A 21,727-nucleotide genomic window follows, 5' to 3' on the forward strand; every position below is an offset into this window, starting at 1 on the left:
GGTAGTGGCTAGTTTATTGTGTACCTCATATCCATCCTGTGGATGGTAGTGGCTAGTTTATTGTGTACCTCATATCCATCCTGTGGATGGTAGTGGCTAGTTTATTGTGTACCTCATATCCATCCTGTGGATGGTAGTGGCTAGTTTATTGTGTACCTCATATCCATCATGTGGATGGTAGTGACTAGTTTGTGTACCTCATATCCATCCTGTGGATGGTAGTGGCTAGTTTATTGTGCACCTCATATCCATCCTGTGGATGGTAGTGGCTAGTTTATTGTGTACCTCATATCCATCCATCCTGTGGATAGTAGTGGCTAGTTTATTGTGTACCTCATATCCATCCTGTGGATACATAAGACTTAAGAGTTGAACGGTGTACATCTGGATTTATATCTACAGCTCACTTATCTGTTACAAGTAAATTTAGGATATTTGCTTACCATATCTGGTATCTTATTTTCATTAATAAGCTATCTTGATATCCACATCACTTGCATAATACCCGAGTGAGGTATTACCTCACTTGTGTGATACCTGATCTAGGTATCACCTCACTTTTGTGGTACCAGAACTGAGGTATCACCTGGTTTAATGTTTCTCTCACCTCTCCATCCTAATCCTTCGAAGATACACAAGCAAGCACACGAAAGCACTCAGTCTTTCCCGTATCTTCATTGTTATATATCCGCACCATGCAGAAACAAGAGGATATATACAGAGAAAGATTGCAGTCAGCAGGACTCGATACTGCTACTGGGGACGGTCAAGATTCCCATCCTCAGTAGCAATATCGAGTCCTGATGACTCCGATCTTTCTCTGTATATATATATATATATATATATATATATATATATATATATATATATATATATATATATATATATATATATATATATATATATATATATTATATATATATTGCAGTTACGCTATTTATTGCGACTACCTCCGTCACAGAGGTCACACTAACACCTTTCCTGCCGTAAGAAGTATTCGGGTAACCACCTGTTGGCTTCTGTAGTGTGCATACAGGCGTTGGCTGGGTTCTGTACCGCGTCCCGGCGGGGGTAATTGCATACTCTGCCTGACGTCCACTTTTTTTCTTGCTTCAAGATCAAGGTTTTGGTTGTTGGGGAGTTTGCCTGGCGTTTTTTTTATTTTTTATGGCGGTAAGGTGGGCAGCTTCTGGTTTGGAATAAACCTTGGTAATAAATACGGGCAGTTGGTTTAGAAAAGCACCTAAGCAAATGCTAGGACTCAGGAAACGTTCCGGTCCTGGTACCTTGATTTAGGGACCAGGAACTAGTGCTTACTTGTGTTTTTCTGAACCAGCTTCTGGTTTAAGAGCGTAAACGGGGAACACTGTATCAAGCCTGTTGGCCCATACTAGGCAGGTCCTACACAAACCATCCCACTAACAATATTGACGGTATCGGGAAAAATATTGACGGTATCGGGAAAAATATTGATGGTATCGGGAAAAATGTTGACGGTATCGGTAAAAATATCGACGTATCGGTAAAAATATTGATGGTATCGATGAAAATATTGACGATATCGGTAAAATATTGACGGTATCGGAAAAATATTGACTATCGGTAAAAATATTGACGGTATCGATAAATATATTGACGATATCGGTAAAAATGACAGTGTCGGTAAAAATATTGATGATGTCCGTAAAAAATGGGCACTGCTCCATCACCAGTGTTTTGTAGGCGGAGGTACAGCCACGGAGGGGCAGGATAAATGTGGGAGGGGGTAGGATAATGGGGGAGTATGCAGGAAAATGGGGAAGGGAGGTAGGATAATGGGGGAGTATGCAGGAAAATGGGGAAGGGAGGTAGGATAATGGGGGAGGGGCGGGATAAATGGGACTACACCTGGGTATACCTAGACATGTGTCCAACACCTGGGTATACCCAGACATGTGTCCAACACCTGGGTATACCCAGGCATGTGTCCAACACCTGGGTATACCCAGACATGTGTCCAACACCTGGGTATACCCAGACATGTGTCCAACACCTGGGTATATCCAGACATGTGTCCAACACCTGGGTATACCTAGACATGTGTCCAACACCTGGGTATACCTAGACATGTGTCCAACACCTGGGTATACCCAGACATGTGTCCAACACCAGGTGGACCACGTCTTGCTCCTAGCAGCCTTGAGGCTGCTGAAGGCTTCTGATTCATGGAACTGGAGGAAACTAGACGAGTACCTCTATGTATCAGATCAGCCAGGCTGTGATGGGTGTGTGGGCCACCAGCAACAACGACCTGGTTGACCAAGGAAGCCTGGCCCAGAGTAGAACTACTCTAGAAACCCATTATAGGTAAGTTATAAAGGGCTGGGGACTGGTAGTGTTTGGGTTGGGGACTGGCAGTGTTTGGGTTGGGGACTGGTAGTGTTTGGGTTGGGGACTGGCAGTGTTTGGGTTGGGGACTGGCAGTGTTTGGGTTGGGGACTGGCAGTGTTTGGGTTGGGGACTGGTAGTGTTTGGGCTGGGGACTGGCAGTGTTTGGGTTGGGGACTGGTAGTGTTTGGGTTGGGGACTGGCAGTGTTTGGGTTGGGGACTGGTAGTGTTTGGGCAGGGGACTGGCAGTGTTTGGGTTGGGGACTGGTAGTGTTTGGGCTGGGGACTGGCAGTGTTTGGGTTGGGGACTGGTAGTGTTTGGGTTGTGGACTGGCAGTGTTTGGGTTGTGGACTGGCAGTGTTTGGGTTGGGGACTGGCAGTGTTTGGGTTGGGGACTGGCAGTGTTTGGGTTGGGGACTGGAACTGTTTAGGTTGGGGACTGGTAGTGTTTGGGTTGGGGACTGGTAGTGTTTGGGCTGGGGACTGGCAGTGTTTGGGTTGGGGACTGGTAGTGTTTGGGTTGTGGACTGGCAGTGTTTGGGTTGGGGACTGGTAGTGTTTGGGTTGGGGACTGGCAGTGTTTGGGTTGGGGACTGGCAGTGTTTGGGTTGGGGACTGGTAGTGTTTGGGTTGGGGACTGGCAGTGTTTGGGTTGGGGACTGGCAGTGTTTGGGTTGGGGACTGGCAGTGTTTGGGTTGGGGACTGGTAGTGTTTGGGTTGGGGACTGGTAGTGTTTGGGCTGGGGACTGGCAGTGTTGGGGTCTGGGGACTGGAAGTGTTTGGGTTGGGGACTGGCAGTGTTTGGGTTGGGGACTGGCAGTGTTTGGGCTGGGGACTGGTAGTGTTTGGGCTGGGGACTGGCAGTGTTTGGGTTGGGGACTGGAAGTGTTTAGGTTGGGGACTGGCAGTGTTTGGGTTGGGGACTGGAACTGTTTAGGTTGGGAACTGGCAGTGTTTGGGTTGGGGACTGGAACTGTTTAGGTTGGGGACTGGTAGTGTTTGGGTTGGGGACTGGAAGTGTTTAGGTTGGGAACTGGCAGTGTTTGGGTTGGGGACTGGCAGTGTTTGGGTTGGGGACTGGTAGTGTTTGGGTTGGGGACTGGTAGTGTTTGGGCTGGGGACTGTCAGTGTTTGGGTTGGGGACTGGAAGTGTTTGGGTTGGGGACTGGCAGTGTTTAGGTTGGGAACTGGCAGTGTTTGGGTTGGGGACTGGAACTGTTTAGGTTGGGGACTGGTAGTGTTTGGGTTGGGGACTGGAAGTGTTTAGGTTGGGAACTGGCAGTGTTTGGGTTGGGGACTGGAACTGTTTAGGTTGGGGACTGGTAGTGTTTGGGTTGGGGACTGGAAGTGTTTAGGTTGGGAACTGGCAGTGTTTGGGTTGGGGACTGGAACTGTTTAGGTTGGGGACTGGTAGTGTTTGTGTTGGGGACTGGAACTGTTTAGGTTGGGGACTGGTAGTGTTTGGGTTGGGGACTGGCAGTGTTTGGGCTGGGGACTGGCAGTGTTTAGGTTGGGAACTGGTAGTGTTTGGGTTGGGGACTGGAACTGTTTAGGTTGGGGACTGGTAGGGTTTGGGTTGGGGACTGGTAGTGTTTGGGTTGGGGACTGGCAGTGTTTGGGTTGGGGACTGGTAGTGTTTGGGTTGGGGACTGGTAGTGTTTGGGCTGGGGACTGGCAGTGTTTGGGTTGGGGACTGGAAGTGTTTGGGTTGGGGACTGGCAGTGTTTGGGCTGGGGACTGGCAGTGTTTGGGTTGGGGACTGGCAGTGTTTAGGTTGGGAACTGGCAGTGTTTGGGTTGGGGACTGGTAGTGTTTGGGCTGGGGACTGGCAGTGTTTGGGTTGGGGACTGGAAGTGTTTGGGTTGGGGACTGGCAGTGTTTAGGTTGGGAACTGGCAGTGTTTGGGTTGGGGACTGGAACTGTTTAGGTTGGGGACTGGTAGTGTTTGGGTTGGGGACTGGTAGTGTTTAGGTTGGGGACTGGTAGTGTTTGGGTTGGGGACTGGTAGTGTTTGGGTTGGGGACTGGCAGTGTTTGGGTTGGGGACTGGCAGTGTTTGGGCTGGGGACTGGCAGTGTTTGGGCTGGGGACTGGCAGTGTTTGGGCTGGGGACTGGCAGTGTTTGGGTTGGGGACTGGCAGTGTTTGGGCTGGGGACTGGCAGTGTTTGGGTTGGGGACTGGCAGTGTTTAGGTTGGGAACTGGCAGTGTTTGGGTTGTGGACTGGTAGTGTTTGGGCTGGGGACTGGCAGTGTTTGGGTTGGGGACTGGAAGTGTTTGGGTTGGGGACTGGCAGTGTTTAGGTTGGGAACTGGCAGTGTTTGGGTTGGGGACTGGAACTGTTTAGGTTGGGGACTGGTAGTGTTTGGGTTGGGGACTGGTAGTGTTTGGGTTGGGGACTGGTAGTGTTTGGGCTGGGGACTGGTAGTGTTTGGGTTGGGGACTGGTAGTGTTTGGGTTGGGGACTGGAACTGTTTAGGTTGGGGACTGGTAGTGTTTGGGTTGGGGACTGGTAGTGTTTGGGTTGGGGACTGGTAGTGTTTGGGCTGGGGACTGGTAGTGTTTGGGTTGGGGACTGGCAGTGTTTGGGCTGGGGACTGGCAGTGTTTGTTCTGGGGACTGGCAGTGTTTGGGCTGGGAACTGGCAGTGTTTGGGTTGGGGACTGGCAGTGTTTGGGTTGGGGACTGGCAGTGTTTGGGTTGGGGACTGGCAGTGTTTTACACAAGTCAACCCTCACTACTGAAGAAAACAGGTCACTAAAGCAAGGTAAACTACCGTAAACTACCGTCAGTTTCTTAACATTCTCCTTAAAGGCTAACACTATCTTGAAGCAAAATAAATCTCGTAAGATGCATATTTAATCATATATACTGTTTTGACACGTCTGGGGACGCGGTAGCCAAGAGTAAGGAGAACACGTTGAAATTTGTACGTGTGTTAGACGAGATTATATGGTATCGTGTTGCAGGCCAGTGATGGGACTAACAGTGGAATTAACAGCAGTGGTAGGACTAACAGTAGTGGGGGACCAACAGCAGTGATGGCACTAACAGCAGTGGTGGGACTAACAGCAGTGGTGGGACTAACAACAGTGGTGGAACTAACAATAGTGGCACTAACAGCAGTGGTGGGACTAACAACAGTGGTAGGACTAACAGCAGTGGTGGGACTAACAGCAGTGGTAGGACTAACAGCAGTGGTAGGACTAACAGCAGTGGTGGGACTAACAGCAGTGGTAGGACTAACAGCAGTGGTGGGACTAACAGCAGTGGTGGGACTAACAGCAGTGGTAGGATTAACAGCAGTGGTGGGACTAACAGCAGTGGTAGGATTAACAGCAGTGGTGGGACTAACAGCAGTGGTGGAACAACGACCTAAAGCTTAATAATTAGGCTTTTAAAATGAAGCATTGAGGTGAGGGTCATTAAGGCTGCCTGTCACCTCTCCGCCATCAGTCAGGGATACAGTAATACCTACAATAGCGTATATATGCTTTTAGCATATATACACTATTGTAGCATATATACAATAGTGTATATATGCTTTTAGCATATATACACTGTAATATAGGTTGGTTAATGGGGTTTAAAACATACTAACGATTAATGGGGTTTAAAACTAATGGCTAATGGAGTTTAAAACTAATGGTTAATGGGGTTTAAAACTAATGGTTAATGGGGGTTTAAAACTAATGTTTATGGGGGTATAAAACTGATGGTTAATGGGGTTTAAAGCTAATGGTTAATGGGGTTTAAAACATATTACCAGGTATTGGAGTTTAAAGCGTATTTCCACCACCAAAGATTTTTGACTTCTAAAATCTGGGTTTAAGTACAAGCATCACGGGAAAATACACCTCGGTGTATATCCATGTGAGAGGTACACATACACCTTTGGGGTATATATACAGCCAGAGGTTAGGTTAGGTAAGGGGGCTTTGATTCCTCAATCCCTCTCCAGGTATATTCCAGGTAAACAGGACAAGTTCTTCCTGACGCGGGTCATGTGATGACTCGCATCTGGAGCTTTTGGCCATCTGACAGAGGCCTTCTGCTGGCTTACCACTCCATTCCCTTAAAAGTTATAGCTATGATTATAACCCTGTATGTTATACATGTGTATACAACCAGAGGGAGGTATTAGATTCGTCAGGAAACAGGACAAGTGTTTCCTGACAGGGGTCTTAGTTATATGATAATCCACAGCTGGAGCTTTTGGCCATCTTACCAAAGCCTTCCACTGGCTTACCCCACAACTTTTAAGAATGAGTTTTAACCCTATATGTTATACATACATATGTATACAACTAGAGTTATTATTATTATTATTATTAAAGATTAGCCGGTATTCTCCCGGCCCGGGCCTTTTCCAAGTGGTGGCCCGGCCTTGGCTCCCTCTTTAGGGAGTGTCTGAGACCTAAGTCTCCCATGGGAGGAGGCACAAGTACCTCCTCATCTTTGGGACCAACTGTCCCCAGGCCTAGCCACAAGCTAGGCCTCTCTGGTCTGCCATCCCCGCCCCAAGGGGGCAAATGGGAATGACAGTCTTATGAGCTAAAGGCTCGGGCTCAGGCACCTACCCTACCCTAGAAGGGCTGGGCATGGTGTCGATGTACAACTAGAGGAAATACTTTTTCACCTGTTGATATATATTGCACACTAGCTGGGGTGTTGCCTTCCGGAAGAAAGGGACACAAGAGCCGCTAGCGGCCACGGCCACGGTGTGTTATTCTCTGGTCCTAACCCACCAATGGGGGGATACGAGGGTGGTCCCACCCCACCCATGGGGGGATATACGAGGTTGGGTCCTAACCCACTCACGGGGGGGGGGGGGCAGAGGGTATACGAGGGTGGTTCTGACCCACCCATGGGAGGGTAATGATTCCACCATAATGTTGGTGTCCTTGTTGCTCCGAGGTGGTGATGCCAGACTGAACTTTACCTTCAGAAACTTTATTGTTGTGTTTGGACCTTACTCTTCAGGAACTTTCCAAGCTTTACCTTCGTGTTTGGAACTTATTATTCAGGAGTCTGAGTTGACTAATTAGTGTGTGATGAATGGTTTGACATTCTACAAGATTGATGGACTGAACACATCGACTCCAGGTTGAGGGACTGATTACCTCATTCTCCTCCTCTCCTTACGCCTTCCTCTTTGTATTGGACTGATGAAACCACTGTGTGGCGAAACGTTTCCTGAATAAAGATTCCCATATGCTGCATAAGTGACTAATTAGTGTTCACCATGGCAACCAAATTCCCATAAAACTTAATTGATCCTGACACTGATTTGCGTTTCACAGAGTTGTCAATATGTCAGCATTTTAATACAGTAATTTCCTCAGTTTGTTTCCAAATTAACTTTATAAACCTACAAAACTATTACAACGAATGTTCATACAGGAGGGTCTCACTTTACAGCGTTTCACTAATACAGCAGTTCTCAATTCTATCTATTAATAAAGTACTGAGGGTGTCGAACCAGGTAAGAACCAGGAATAATGGATTTAAGTTGGATAAATTTAGATTTAGAAAGGACATAGGTAAGTACTGGTTTTCTAACAGAGTTGTAGATGCGTGGAACAGTCTTCCCAGTGGGGTGATAGAGGCTAGGACCTTGGGTAGCTTTAAGAAGAGACTGGACAAATATATGAGTGGGAGGGGCTGGGTTTGATTGGTGTTGGGGGGTGCGGGAGTTGTTTCTTGAGTAGCTTTAGGTAGATGTCGTTTTGATAAGGACCTGCCTTGTATGGGCCAGTAGGCCTTCTGCAGTGTTCCTACATTCTTATGTTCTTATGTTCTTATGTCATTAATTCAGACTTCGTACAGTAAATATATTCACTGCTCACTATATGCTAAGGACGAAAATATTTCAGGGCAAATAATGTGTGTAATGTATATGCATTTTTAGGCCTAGCTCTGTTGCTCATTTAACTCGTAAACGGTCCAAACGTATATATACGTTTTTTCAACATTTGAATTTTGTAGATGAATGGTTCAGAGAACCGACATGTTAAATTAGACACATGTGCAACTCTTGGGTATCTTTATTGAGGAAACGTTTCGCCACACAGTGGCTTCATCAGTCCATACGTAGGAGAAACTTGAAGAACAGGAGGAGAATGAGGGAATCAGTCCATCAATCTTGAGTCGATTCTACTCAAGATTGATGGACTGAACACATCGACTCAAGGTTGAGGGACTGATTACCTCATTCTCCTCCTGTTCTTCAAGATTCTCCTTTGTATGGACTGATGAAGCCACTGTGTGGCGAAACGTTTCCTCAATAAAGATACCCAAGAGTTGCACATGTGTCTAATTTACCATTTGAAAATGTGTAAAAAAATTTTGATATACTTTTGTAGCACTATACATGTGGAGGTAGATCTGCTTGGACTGTTTACGGGTTAATATGTGATAGTGTAAACTTGTTGTCAGTCGTTTGTATGCGTTTGAAAGTGAAAAAAAATGGTCTGTGTCTCACTTTACGGCAGTTTTCACTTTACAGCAATAGTCCGGAACCTAACCTGCCGCAAAACCGGGACATGCCTGTAATTTTGTTGGTAGAATTACCGACAATATGTAAAGTAAAAGGACACAAGTGCAACTAATGTGACATTTATTGTAGCAACGTTTCGCTCTCCAGGAGCTTTATCAAGCCATTACAAACAATACATGGACACAGAGGGTATATAAAGGCTCAGAGTGAGGTGAATACTAGTGAGGTACCATTTCGATGTTCACTAGTGGTGGTGGTAGTAGTGGTAGTGACAAAAGCAATTAATTCGTACATGAGTAAAAGGATATAAAAGCTATTACTTGGGTAACATAAAAATAGCTATTACTAAAAAAAGCTATTACTTGTTACCCAAGTAATAGCTTTTATATCCTTTTACTCATGTACGAATTAATTGCTTTTGTCACTACCACTACTACTACTACTACTACTACCACTAGTGAACATCGAAATGGTACCTCACTAGTATTCACCTCACTCTGAGCCTTTATATACCCTCTGTGTCCATGTATTGTTTGTAATGGCTTGATAAAGCTCCTGGAGAGCGAAACGTTGCTACAATAAATGTCACATTAGTTGCACTTGTGTCCTTTTACTTTACAAGACAGTAGCTGATTGGTTGCGGAACCTAACCAGGAATCATTCAAACATGCTAGAGTGTCACTCATGGTGTGAGAACATGCTGGCGATGGTATAAATCTGGACTTCAGACCCAGTTGACAGGGCAACTATAGACTTAATGTAAGCCTAGCTTAATACCTCTGCTGGTTCCCCTTCCTCCTAAGTTGATATGATGTTGTGAATTGCATTTATGTGGTACAAGCCCATGCAGGTCATACAGTACATAGATAACCCACACATAGAAGAGAGGAGCTTACGATGACATTTTGGTCTGAATTTATCTGGAGTTTATCTGGAGAGAGTTCCGGGTGTCAACGCCCCCGCGGCCCGGTCTGTGACCAGGCCTCCTTAGGTCAGTGTCCCAGGATGCGACCCACACCAGTCGACTAACACCCAGGTACCCATTTTACTGATGGGGAACATAGACAACAGGTGGAAAGAAACACGTCCAATGTTTCTACTCTGGCTGGGAATCGAACCCAGACCCTCGCCGTGTGAAGCGAGAGCGTTAAACACCAGGCCACCAGAGCCTTGGACCATTTACAAAGTCACACCAACGAAAAGTAGAGCAGGAAGGGTATAAGTCATACAGTGCCTAGGAGGATGAGAGGCACTTGGGTTCAGAGTTAATTCCTTTAAACATATCTTTATTTGTACAAGTACATGTACAAGGTATACAGACCAAATCTGACATCAGTGACATACTACTTTATAGAAAGCCACTTCTTACACAGAGCATTTCAGGCAAATTAGTTCAGTTCTGTCCCATGATGTGACCCACACCAGTCCACTAACACCCAGGTACCTATTTCACTGCTAGGTGAACATGGACAGCAGGTGTCTTAGGGAAACATGTCCTAATATTTTCCAGCTGTACCAGGAATTGACCTCCAGATCTCAGTGTGTGAGCTGAGTGCCAGCTGGCAGTGAGGAGCCTCTCTTGAGAGGTTATATTGTACACTGCTGCACTTGTGAAACCCCGGCATCCTCCTATGATATACCCAATACCGGTATTGATAGGGTACCCCCAGCAGCCCTGCTTCAGGCCAGGCTTCCTTCTTGTTGGCAGCCCCTCATTTCACAGTCATCACATCCTGGATGCTCTGTACTTAGATTTTGCAGGAACAAGTGTGGAAGTCTTGAAGAGTTTCCTTCACCAAGAGCAGGATCAACCAGGCTGTGATGGATGTGTGGGACCAGCCAGCTGCCAGCAGCAACAGTCTGATTGACCAGACAGGCCTGGCCCAGTGTAAAGCTGTACTGTAGGATGGCTTAAGAAGCCCTTTAAGCCAGGATGGGAGGGGGAGATAATCCCCAGAATCAATAATAGATTTAAGGGGGGATTGGCTGTGGTGGAGGGGGTGTGGCAGAGTGAGGGAGGAGGCATGGTCATGTTAGGGAGGGGGATGGGTTGGGAATGTGAGGGAGGGGGTCAGCATGGGTGTGTTTGGGAGGGGGTGAGGGTGGCAGTGTGAGGGAGATGAGGCAGCATAACTGTTTGGGAGGGGGATGTGGGTGGCAGTGTGAAGGAGATGGGGGCATCATGCCTGTGTTTGGGAGAGGGAGGGCAGCATGGGTGTGTTTGGGAGGGGGATGGGTGGGTTGCAACAAACAGCTGTTGCATCAGCTGGAGGGAGGACATGACAACCTTGGGGCTCACGCACTTAATTAGGGATGGTTCATCTCGTGTGAGGCTCATCATCCCTCAGCATCCCTCCTCTACTCCTTTATATTAATAATAATAATTTATTTCAGTATGATATAATGTTATGTACTTACAGGAGGGCCCCAGTTATACAGCAGGCGAAGCTCTAGGCTACTGCTGTAAAGTGAATCATAACCCCCCCCCCCCTTTTTTTTTCTCTCGCTATCAAATGCATATAAAAGCCTGATTACACTATCATATATTAAGTGAGCAATGGGGCTATCTGGAGTTTATCTGGAGAGAGTTCCGGGGGTCAACGCCCCCGCGGCCCGGTCTGTGACCAGGCCTCCTTAGGTCAGTGTCCCAGGATGCGACCCACACCAGTCGACTAACACCCAGGTACCCATTTTACTGATGGGGAACATAGACAACAGATGGAAAGAAACACGTCCAATGTTTCTACTCTGGCTGGGAATCGAACCCAGGCCCTCACCGTGTGAAGCCAGAGCGTTAACCACCAGGCCATATACAGTACTACACATATTACTCTGTGGTATTTTTGTCCTTAGCTTATAGTGAATGGTAAATATATTTATTGTAAGAAGTCTGAATGAATGATTGAAAAATGGGTATAATTGATGAAAACCTTTGCATTAGCAAAATACTGTAAAGCAAAGCACTGTAAAATGGGGCCTTCTTGTATACAGCCTCACTTGATGAGAGTAAGACACATGTGCAACATCTGGGTATCTTTATTGTAGACATTTCGCCATCCAGTGGCTTTATCAATACAAATTCTAGGACATAACTTGAAGACAGTAGAACTATGTACAGAAGATGAGGTAATCAGTCCCTCAACCTAGGAGTAGGTGCGAACAGCACCATAGTCGTGGAGATTCTGTCAGCCACAGCCTCACTTAACAACAGAGTTCCGTTCCTAAGACCTCTTTGGTAAACGAATTCGTCGGTAAGTGAGGAGCATACCATAATGGTAGTGGGTTTGTGTCAGCCATCTTTATTATTATTTTAATGTCACCTTTGCGGCATTTATAGAATTTCTAGTATATTTTCAAATGTTTATACAGTAGTATACTGTATATTGTAATAAACAGAATAGAGGAAATCAGCTCTAACATACATTAGTTTGGTATGAATACTGGTCAAAGAGCCCATTGCAAGTCTGAGTCGTCAGTAAACGAGTACGTCGCTAAGTGAGGAAAGGCTGTATAATAATACTTGAAGATTGAGACACTTACGCAGCATATGGGAATCTTTATTTAGGAAACGTTTCGCCACACAGTGGCTTCATCAGTCCAATACAAAGAGGAAGGCGTAAGGAGAGGAGGAGAATGAGGTAATCAGTCCCTCAGCCTGGAGTCGATGTGTTCAGTCCATCAATCTTGTAGAATGTACAGCATAGGGCCGTAGACGTGGCTTATATACTGTAGTGAGGTGACGTGAAGCAGGTGGAGGCGGGGTCTATAATAATCGTCTGTCTGCATGGCCACACTGGTAGGAGATTCATCTGTAAAAACTTGCATTTGTGGTGACAGTGGTGGCCCATGCTAACCTTCCTATGGTGTATAAATATACCTAGTTGGATGAACCTTATTGTAGCCAGCTGACCCAGTGGCTTACACACTAGCCTGGAGTTTTACCACACGCTTGCCATGAGTTCAGTTCCCACCCGTACGGTGGTTTGTTTGCAATCGTGTCATCACAATTTTGCGAGTCAAGAAAATACAGCAACTGTCAAGGCCTTTGTATTACTTGCTAATATGTGCTGGAGAGGATTTTTAAGAGACCTGACTGGATGTTACTGATTATCCTTTTACACTTCTAGCTAATTCACATCAGGAACAATTTTAAAATTGTATTTCCTTTTTCCTTTTTACATTTTTTAAAACTGTAGGTCAAAAAAGACAAACATTCTGAAAGGTAAACACAATGGTACCTCGAATTTCGAAAAGCTCCCAAACTTGATCAATTATGTAAGTGTATTTTTGTAAGTGCTTTTGTAAATGTATTTTTGGGGGTCTGAAGCGGATTAATCTAATTTACATTACATATTCCTTATGGGAACAAATTCGTTCAATATCGGCACTTGAACAGCCTTCTGCAACGAATTTTGGCCAAAATTCGAGGTTCCGCTTTTTTTTAATTTTATCTTGTGATTTATTTTTTTTGCAAATTAATACGGAATCCAAAGTTTTTTTTCACCAATTTTAGTAATGTATAATTGGCTAATTTTTCTACTGTTTGTAGTATTTTAGGTCAGTTTGTATTTAGTATAGATGATATCTATTAATTTTGTAATGTTGATTGATTTTGTTGTTAGGTAAGACACACATGCAACAGTTAGGTATCTTTATTTCGAAACGTTTCGCCTACACAGTAGGCTTCTTCAGTCAAGTACAGAAAAGTTGATAGAAGTAGAAGATACTTGAAGACGATGTAATCAGTCCATCACCCTTAAAGTTTTGAGGTGGTCAGTCCCTCAGTCCCTCAGTCTGGAGAAGAGCATTGTTCCATGGAACAATGCTCTTCTCCAGACTGAGGGACTGACCACCTCAAAACTTTAAGGGTGATGGACTGATTACATCGTCTTCAAGTATCTTCTACTTCTATCAACTTTTCTGTACTCGACTGAAGAAGCCTACTGTGTAGGCGAAACGTTTCGAAATAAAGATACCTAACTGTTGCATATGTGTCTTACCTAACAACCTGTCGGTATTTTATACCATTTTAATGTTGATTGATTTTGTTGAAGTTATTGCAACAGTGGAATGAGATGTTGGATGTGTGGTTAAACAGTCATTGCTAATATTTTGAGACTGCATAAGAAAACTCAAAAATTGAGAGCCTCTGGGTTAATATTTAATTTTTTCTTTACAGACTTCATGAAGATTCAGAAGTCGAAGCGAGTGGCGAGCGCCAAACTGGAGGAGGAGCAGCCACCAGCCTTGGTGAAGCGCCCCAAGACCACATCCTCTTAACACACGCTCACGACAAGACGCCTGCCTCATCGTGGTCATCCAACACTCCTGTAGGTGCTACAAGAATGGAATTGATCGAGGACTTCATCGCTCCTGCAGGCAGTGGCAGGTCGCCGTCAATACCCTCCTTGCTCCTGCAGGCACGACAGTTCTCCATTGATGACTTTCCACACGTTTGTGCAGACAGCACCACTATGCAACGGGTGTGAGAAATGTCAGTCGACAGGCTTACGCCCAAGTTGCATTTAAAGTGTGAAGACTGGCTAATGGCTTCCCTGTCCAGTGTGTGTGATGGAGAAGTTGATGGGGTGAGGCTTAGGCGTCTGTGAAGCAGCTTGACGATGTGTACAAGTGTTATGTCTAGCCCTCGTGCCTCGGCTCATATATATGGCGTTGACCAGATCTCATGCTTCTTTCTTCCCTGTGGCTGCTGCTGGAGAGGGACAGTAGCTCTGGCGACCAGTGGGAGACAACCGGTGAGGGTGTTTAGTGTGGTAAGATGGCGTTTCTGGTGCTCAGGACACATTACAGACTGGGAGAGATGCTTGAGTGAAGCTATTGGCTGTCTGCCTACATACTATGTCCCCACCCGCCTCAACTGACCCACCATTCCAGCACTGCAGTCTGGGACCTCCACAAAACTCCATGATCTCACTGAAAATTGTATTTTTTTGTAAATACTTACGTATTTATTTCATACTCAGTTATGTGTGTGTGCTTGTGTGTATGGTGCCTATGTGCGTGGCCTCACCCCGGCGGCTGGTCGTAAATGACTCGTCCCAGCAGCCGCCCCAAGGCGGCCCCTCTTACAAACTTTACCATGATCCAAAGATCGTTGTCGGATATGCCCGAAGAAGGTGCAACCCGAGCACGCAGACGTGTACCTTCAGACACTCTGACACAAGGGTCAGTTTGTGTTGTGGTTCACACATGCGCCTTCCTGTCAGAGATTACCATTGTCAGATCTCAATTCTGAACATCAGCTATAATATTTTCTCAAATGTGCTCCTGAGCAAATTAATTTGTAACTTTCACAGTACAAAATTTTTTAATTATTTATGATACATATTCCTTTATTTATTGTAATATATGGGCGTGATGTTGCACTTGTGTTGGGTCGTGTGTGCAGTCGAAGCTGCAGCAGAAGTATGGACTAGAGCTAAGGTGTGCAGTTCGTTCACTGTGATCACTGCTGCTGCTGCAGCGGCCCACACATGTTAACAGTTTGCTCACGGCCCACCCGTCACGCCTCGTAGGCCTACATTCTCCTCGAGCAAACTACGTCGTTGTGATCGTAGTGACCGCCCTGTATGTCCCTGGTACAAGTTATATATCAAGGAAAGTTGACCCCAGATGAAGTCACTAGAGACAAGGGTAGAGGACTAGTAACTACAGCAATCAGATAGTGCAAGAATACCAGATTTCTTTGTACTGTAATGCTTAGGACATGGTCTCCTTGGTCTCCTTGGTCTCCAGCTTGATGTTATGCCTTGGTATTCCAAGTTCTCATTATCCACCAAGGGTAATTTGTTCTCCACTGCTATATCACCTCTGTTTTTTTTTTCTCCTTGCTGCCATTTCTGCTTTCAAGTATTGTAGATCCCACCAAATAAGCAGTTTGTATATCCCAGCAGCACTACATATCCCCTATCCACCCATCCATCCATGCACCAGCAACAGTTGGTCCTAATAGACTTCGTACTCTGTCCTGGTGCAGCATTTAGTCGACAATAGTTGGACTTACAGTTAGCTATGGGGTCATTTTCCTGGTGGAGAGGGTTTGTCCAGAATTGGATTTATGTTTGTTTTTTAGGCTTGACAGTTACCTGCCTTTTGATATAACGATACAAAGATTACAAGTTGTCGAACAAATGATCTCATTTTTTTAGAAGCAGCGCTACCTTTTAATGCTGTGATCGATTGTTTTAAACTTCCCGGCTCTCCCCATCTTTTTTATCATTGCAGGTAGGAATAATAATGTCCCTTTTGACGAGACTAAGAGCCAGTGTTTAATTCAACCAATTACAATTGTCAGTTATACTTCATACATAGTTTTTTTCCTCAGTTTTAGACCTACTGAAGAGAATTTAAAAGTTTTTTTTTTTTAAGTATCTTCTTTGACATATTTATTAACTTGCCTTGTGTATATTCTGAATGTAAAGCGCTGTGTAGCTCTGCTTGAGAGTTCGATACAAACCTTGACTCTCCTGTTGTCATGTAACAGTAAATTAAGTAGCGATACTCAACTTAACCCCCGCTTATGCTACTGACAGTTGTCGTACTCTGTGAATGTTGTTCCCCACACACACGTGGGTAACACGCTTGGCTTCGTAAGTCTGTACTACACATCACAGAAGCCTCCAGTTTCTGCCATGTTGAGTGGGGTTTTCGACATGTCTGTTCTGCCTTGTCATTGTGGCAGTGAGCCCATGGCCTTGTCATTGTGGCAGAGCCCATGGCCTTGTCATTGTGGCAGTGAGCCCATGGCCTTGTCATTGTGGCAGTGAGCCCATGGCCTTGTCATTGTGGCAGTGAGCCCATGGCCTTGTCATTGTGGCAGTGAGCCCATGGCCTTGTCATTGTGGCAGTGAGCCCATGGCCTTGTCATTGTGACAGAGCCCATGGCCTTGTCATTGTGGCAGAGCCCATGGCCTTGTCATTGTGGCAGTGAGCCCATGGCCTTGTCATTGTGGCAGAGCTCATGGCCTTGTCATTGTGGCACAGCCCCATGGCCTTGTCTTTGTGGCAGAGCCCATGGCCTTGTCATTGTGACAGAGCCCATGGCCTTGTCATTGTGGCAGAGCCCATGGCCTTGTCATTGTGACAGAGCCCATGGCCTTGTCATTGTGGCAGAGCCCATGGCCTTGTCATTGTGGCAGAGCCCATGGCCTTGTCAATCTGGCACAGCCCCATGGCCTTGTCATTGTGGCAGAGCCCATGGCCTTGTCATTGTGACAGAGCCCATGGCCTTGTCATTGTGGCAGAGCCCATGGCCTTGTCAATCTGGCACAGCCCCATGGCCTTGTCTTTGTGGCAGAGCCACATGGCAGTGAGCCCATGGCCTTGTCATTGTGGCAGTGAGCCCATGGGAAAGTCTTACTACCTGTTTAAAAGGCTCTGAATCTTGTTTAAACAACTTAAATGTATAGTGTATTCCTTAAAGCATAAAGCTTATGCCACAGGAATTATACCTTGCTTAGTTCAGAAGCCTTGTGCCATGACACACAAACAGGTTAAGAGCCCTACGCATGTAGCCTATTGCTGTCCATACACCGCCTTGCTTCCACGCCGACAATAGTTTTAACCAGGATATAACCAGTTTACCCAGTGCAGAAGTTCTCTCTTATTCTCTTGTCACACCCAACCACTAGGCTCCCTCCATACCCCTTGACCAAGACAAAAGAAAAATGAAACATTTGAAAATGCATTTCCATGAAGCCAGTTTCTAGGTGGAGGGTATTCATTGGGAGGCTAAGAATAGGGCAGTGGCAAGAGAATGGCAGAATTTCTGTTTTAGTAGTTAGTAAATTCAGTTCTTAGGCTTCAAGATTAGAAGAGGAGGAGCTGTTGCATTCACGCGTCATATGGTCACTGCCACAATCGTTACCTTCACTATAATACCCAGTTATTTTTATTTAACTTAAAATACTCATAGGACATCGAGTTTGGAATAGCTCCCACATGTGTTGGTCCCTTTCCGTTTCTCCCCATCTACCTTCGTCCTTTTACATTTCGTTGATTTATCAGAGTTTCTGCACCTAACACTGACAATCATTTTCGTAATTGTTAAATCGAGTAAACCTCAGGTACACAAAGCTATTGAATATAACATATGTATGTCAATGTCGTGCTTTTGGGTAGTACCTGTCAGCCGAGTCTGGTTAGCAGAGATGATGGCAAGTAATGCTTACTTATTAATTTGGCAATAACGACTTAAATTTGTATATCACAAAATTAATAATAGCTAAAATTTAGCTAACTTTGCCACGGTTAAGTAGACTGAATAGTTGCTAGGATACATAAATATTAATAAGGCTAGAGTGCCAAATTGTTTTTTGTGGATATAAAATGTATATACCATGTTTATACATGTGAAAATTTCTCCGCGATGCCTATTTTTTTATTAAAAATAAATTAAAAATTTGGCTTGTTTGGCAGGCCTACTTAGAAAGCGTGACAGAAACAAGAAATGTTGTTAAGAATTAAAAACGAGTCGACATTTTCTTCATTAACCACTATATTCCTAGTTCAAAATTGTAAAAGGATAATGTAAACCTCCTGCTTATTTTGTTTTAGCATTTTTCAACTAAAAAAACCAATATGTTTTAGTACCTGTTCCTTTTTTTTTAGAATTATGTAATTAAGTTTTTCTCTCTACTTTTTTTCTGAATTTTTTCCCTAGCCTTGTCGAAGATGAGACTTAAGTTTGCAGGGGAAACAAAAGAATTTCCATTCTTAGTTGTACCAAAAGTTTATGAAATGTTTTTTGTTAGATTATCGAAAATAAGGTTTATTTTCCCTTTTTTGTCTTTTTTTTTAAGTAGTTGCCAGGAATTTAGCATGTACTTCTATAATGGTAACTTAACATATATTGCTCAAAGTCAAAAAGATAAAACCAAAATGTTTTAAGAATGTAAAAAAAAATGGCGTTTGAACGTGTCCCTGTAGTGGGACGCGTTCGATTCACGTGAACAATATAACGAGTTGGTGTGTGTAAGTTTAACGAGAGAGTTAACCTTGAGTGCCAAATGTTAAGTCGTAAAGAGATCTTCACTGTTGAGAGGCAAGACTTGTCGACAACATGTATGGTAGGGATATGAACATAGCAGATCCTTAGAGACGACATGTTCTTTCAAACAGCTTCATTGTGACTTGATAAACAACACGAAGACACTCAAAGAGAAAAACCCTTTCGTACAAGAGGTTTCTGGATTATTATTATTATTATAATCAAGGGGGAAGCGCTAAACCCGGAGGATTATACAGTGCCTGGGGGGGGATGTGGAAGGCATTCAGGCTTAATTCGGGGAACTAGAGCACAGATCCAATTCCCTAAATCAAGAGCCCCTCACCAACATCAAGGAACCTTTCTTGAGGGGAGAGGTTTCTGGAGAGAGTTCCGGGGGTCAACGCCCCCGCGGCCCGGTCTGTGACCAGGCCTCCTTAGGTCAGTGTCCCAGGATGCGACCCACACCAGTCGACTAACACCCAGGTACCCATTTTACTGATGGGGAACATAGACAACAGGTGGAAAGAAACAAGTCCAATGTTTCTACTCTGGCTGGGAACTCCAGAATTTTTACCTCTGCATTAATGTACAAATATGGGGAAACAGATGATTTGTAATAAATAAACCTTTTGGAGAGGGAGTCTACCTGGTGTTCCAGGGGTCAGTGCCCCCCCCCAGAACAATGCTTGACCAGGCCAGCTCCAGGATTTTTACAACCTCAGCATTTAAAATTCAAAATTCAAACATTTCTATATGATACAATTTACATAAAAGGACAATACTTGGTTATGCATTTAATAATGGACTAATAGGGGAAAGTGGATGATTAGTAATAACTGTTGTAGTGAATAGAGAAGATTGTAAACATTACATACAATTCTATACCCAAGGGACTTTGTCCATAGTTTCCAAATCTACTTGCCTAGCTTGATTTTGTTTCTGTATTTCCAAGGTTAGTTATATAGAGGTTCATTACATGGAGTTTTCTTTTATGGAAGGAGGCTCCCTTGTGGGTTTAGTGCTTAGTTTTGACTAATAATGATAATATGGAAGGAGGGGCTAGGCTACCTTGGCTGCTCCTTGATACAGCTGATGTTTCACCCATTGTGGACCTTACTAAGACTTGATAAATATTTGTCCTGGTGTTTGTACCATCGTTATTAACTTTGTCACTACACGATAAAACGCTGTTTGGAATGTTACATTGTCAAACGAGCTTGCTCCATATGGTGTTTGTCGGCCATGTTTCTTGTTGTTAATATGGCAGGCTGTCATTTTATACTCTCAAGGGAGGAAATTGTGCAAGGATTAATCTAGGACACCAAATTTTAGCTTAGAAAAAACCTTCAGTGAAGCTATTGTGTGATTTCTAAAATTTTCAGTGCTTGAAATTGTTTGTTCCTTTGTACACGCTTGGCATTGTATCTTCTGTGGGTAAGACACATATGCAACAGTTAGGTATCTTTATTTCGAAACGTTTCGCCTACACAGTAGGCTTCTTCAGTTGAGTACAGAAAAGTTGATAGAAGCAGAAGATACTTGAAGACGATGTAATCAGTCCATCACCCTTAAAGTTTTGAGGTGGTCAGTCCCTCAGTCCCTCAGTCTGGAGAAGAGCATTGTTCCGTTGTCTGAGGGACTGACCACCTCAAAACTTTAAGGGTGATGGACTGATTACATCGTCTTCAAGTATCTTCTACTTCTATCAACTTTTCTGTACTCGACTGAAGAAGCCTACTGTGTAGGCGAAACGTTTCGAAACAAAGACACCTAACTGTTGCATATGTGTCTTACCTAACAATCTGTCGGTATTTTATACCATTTTAATGTTCATTGTATCTTCTAAATTACGTAATACAATAAGGGTATTGTATTTTTGGGGGGGCTTGTACACATTCACAAATTTCACTTTTTCACGACAGTCAAGAGAGTACAGACGAATGAAAAATTTGAAACAAGCCTTGTGAACTGCTCGACTAGATCAACACTTCTGGTCAGTCTCGAAAAGTAACGCATAATTCGCGTTTTATCATTTTTAAAATAACTTTTGATTCCATGCCTTCACAGTGCTGTACTAAATTCCCTAATAGTAGTATTATTTTTGTACCATTGTCTTCCAAAGCTGTTATAGGTTTGACAATGGAGAATGTGTGCAAATTCGGCCATTCTCCTTACGAAGTTCAGAGAAGAACTTCAGTCGCTGATCTCATTGAAGATTGTAGAATTCGTAGTAATATATGTATACATTATTGTAAATAAGAGTAATGTCCAAATTATGTCAAAATTATTGTAAATAAATGATGAGGAATCGAAAAATAAAAAAAAATCAATGTGATTTTGTGTTACTTTCCTGATGCCTGAAGGACTAAGTTAAGATTTGTTTGGATTTTTAGCCTGAAAGGTTAGCCAGCCAGGATAACCTGGGGGTAGGGAGGGTTAGCCAGCCAGCCAGGATAACCTGGGGGTAGGGAGGGTTAGCCAGCCAGGATATTGCAGGATAGGGAGGGTTAACTGCTGGATAACCCAAGGTAGGGAGGGTTAGCCAGCCAGGATAACCTGGGGTAGGGAAGGTTAGCTAGCCAGGATATTGCAGGATAGGGAGGGTTAACTGCTGGATAACCCAAGGTAGGGAGGGTTAGCCAGCCAGGATATTGCAGGATAGGGAGGGTTAACTGCTGGATAACCCAAGTTAGGGAGGGTTAGCCAGCCAGGATATTGCAGGATAGGGAGGGTTAACTGCTGGATAACCCAAGGTAGGGAGGGTTAGCCAGCCAGGATATTGCAGGATAGGGAGGGTTAACTGCTGGATAACCCAAGGTAGGGAGGGTTAGCCAGCCAGGATATTGCAGGA

General features: G+C 44.5%; 1 protein-coding gene across 3 annotated transcripts in view; it reads left to right on the forward strand.

Annotated features, from left to right (window-relative positions):
- The window catches only part of LOC128703872 (uncharacterized), a 103,353-nt gene extending 82,144 nt beyond the window's left edge, over nt 1–21,209 (forward strand). For 2 of the 3 annotated variants that reach the window (XM_053798718.2, XM_070104903.1), the window contains one exon: nt 14,047–21,209. In XM_053798718.2, coding sequence (XP_053654693.1) covers nt 14,047–14,147 — 101 coding nt within the window. In that variant the 3' untranslated portion in view covers nt 14,148–21,209. The remainder of the gene's footprint in view (nt 1–14,046) is intronic. The other variant, XR_008409378.2, reaches the window with a different exon arrangement.
- Nucleotides 21,210–21,727: the final 518 nt, after the last annotated feature.

This window comes from Cherax quadricarinatus, chromosome 95 (assembly GCF_038502225.1).
Source record: "Cherax quadricarinatus isolate ZL_2023a chromosome 95, ASM3850222v1, whole genome shotgun sequence".
In the NCBI taxonomy this organism is placed as follows: domain Eukaryota; kingdom Metazoa; phylum Arthropoda; class Malacostraca; order Decapoda; family Parastacidae; genus Cherax; species Cherax quadricarinatus.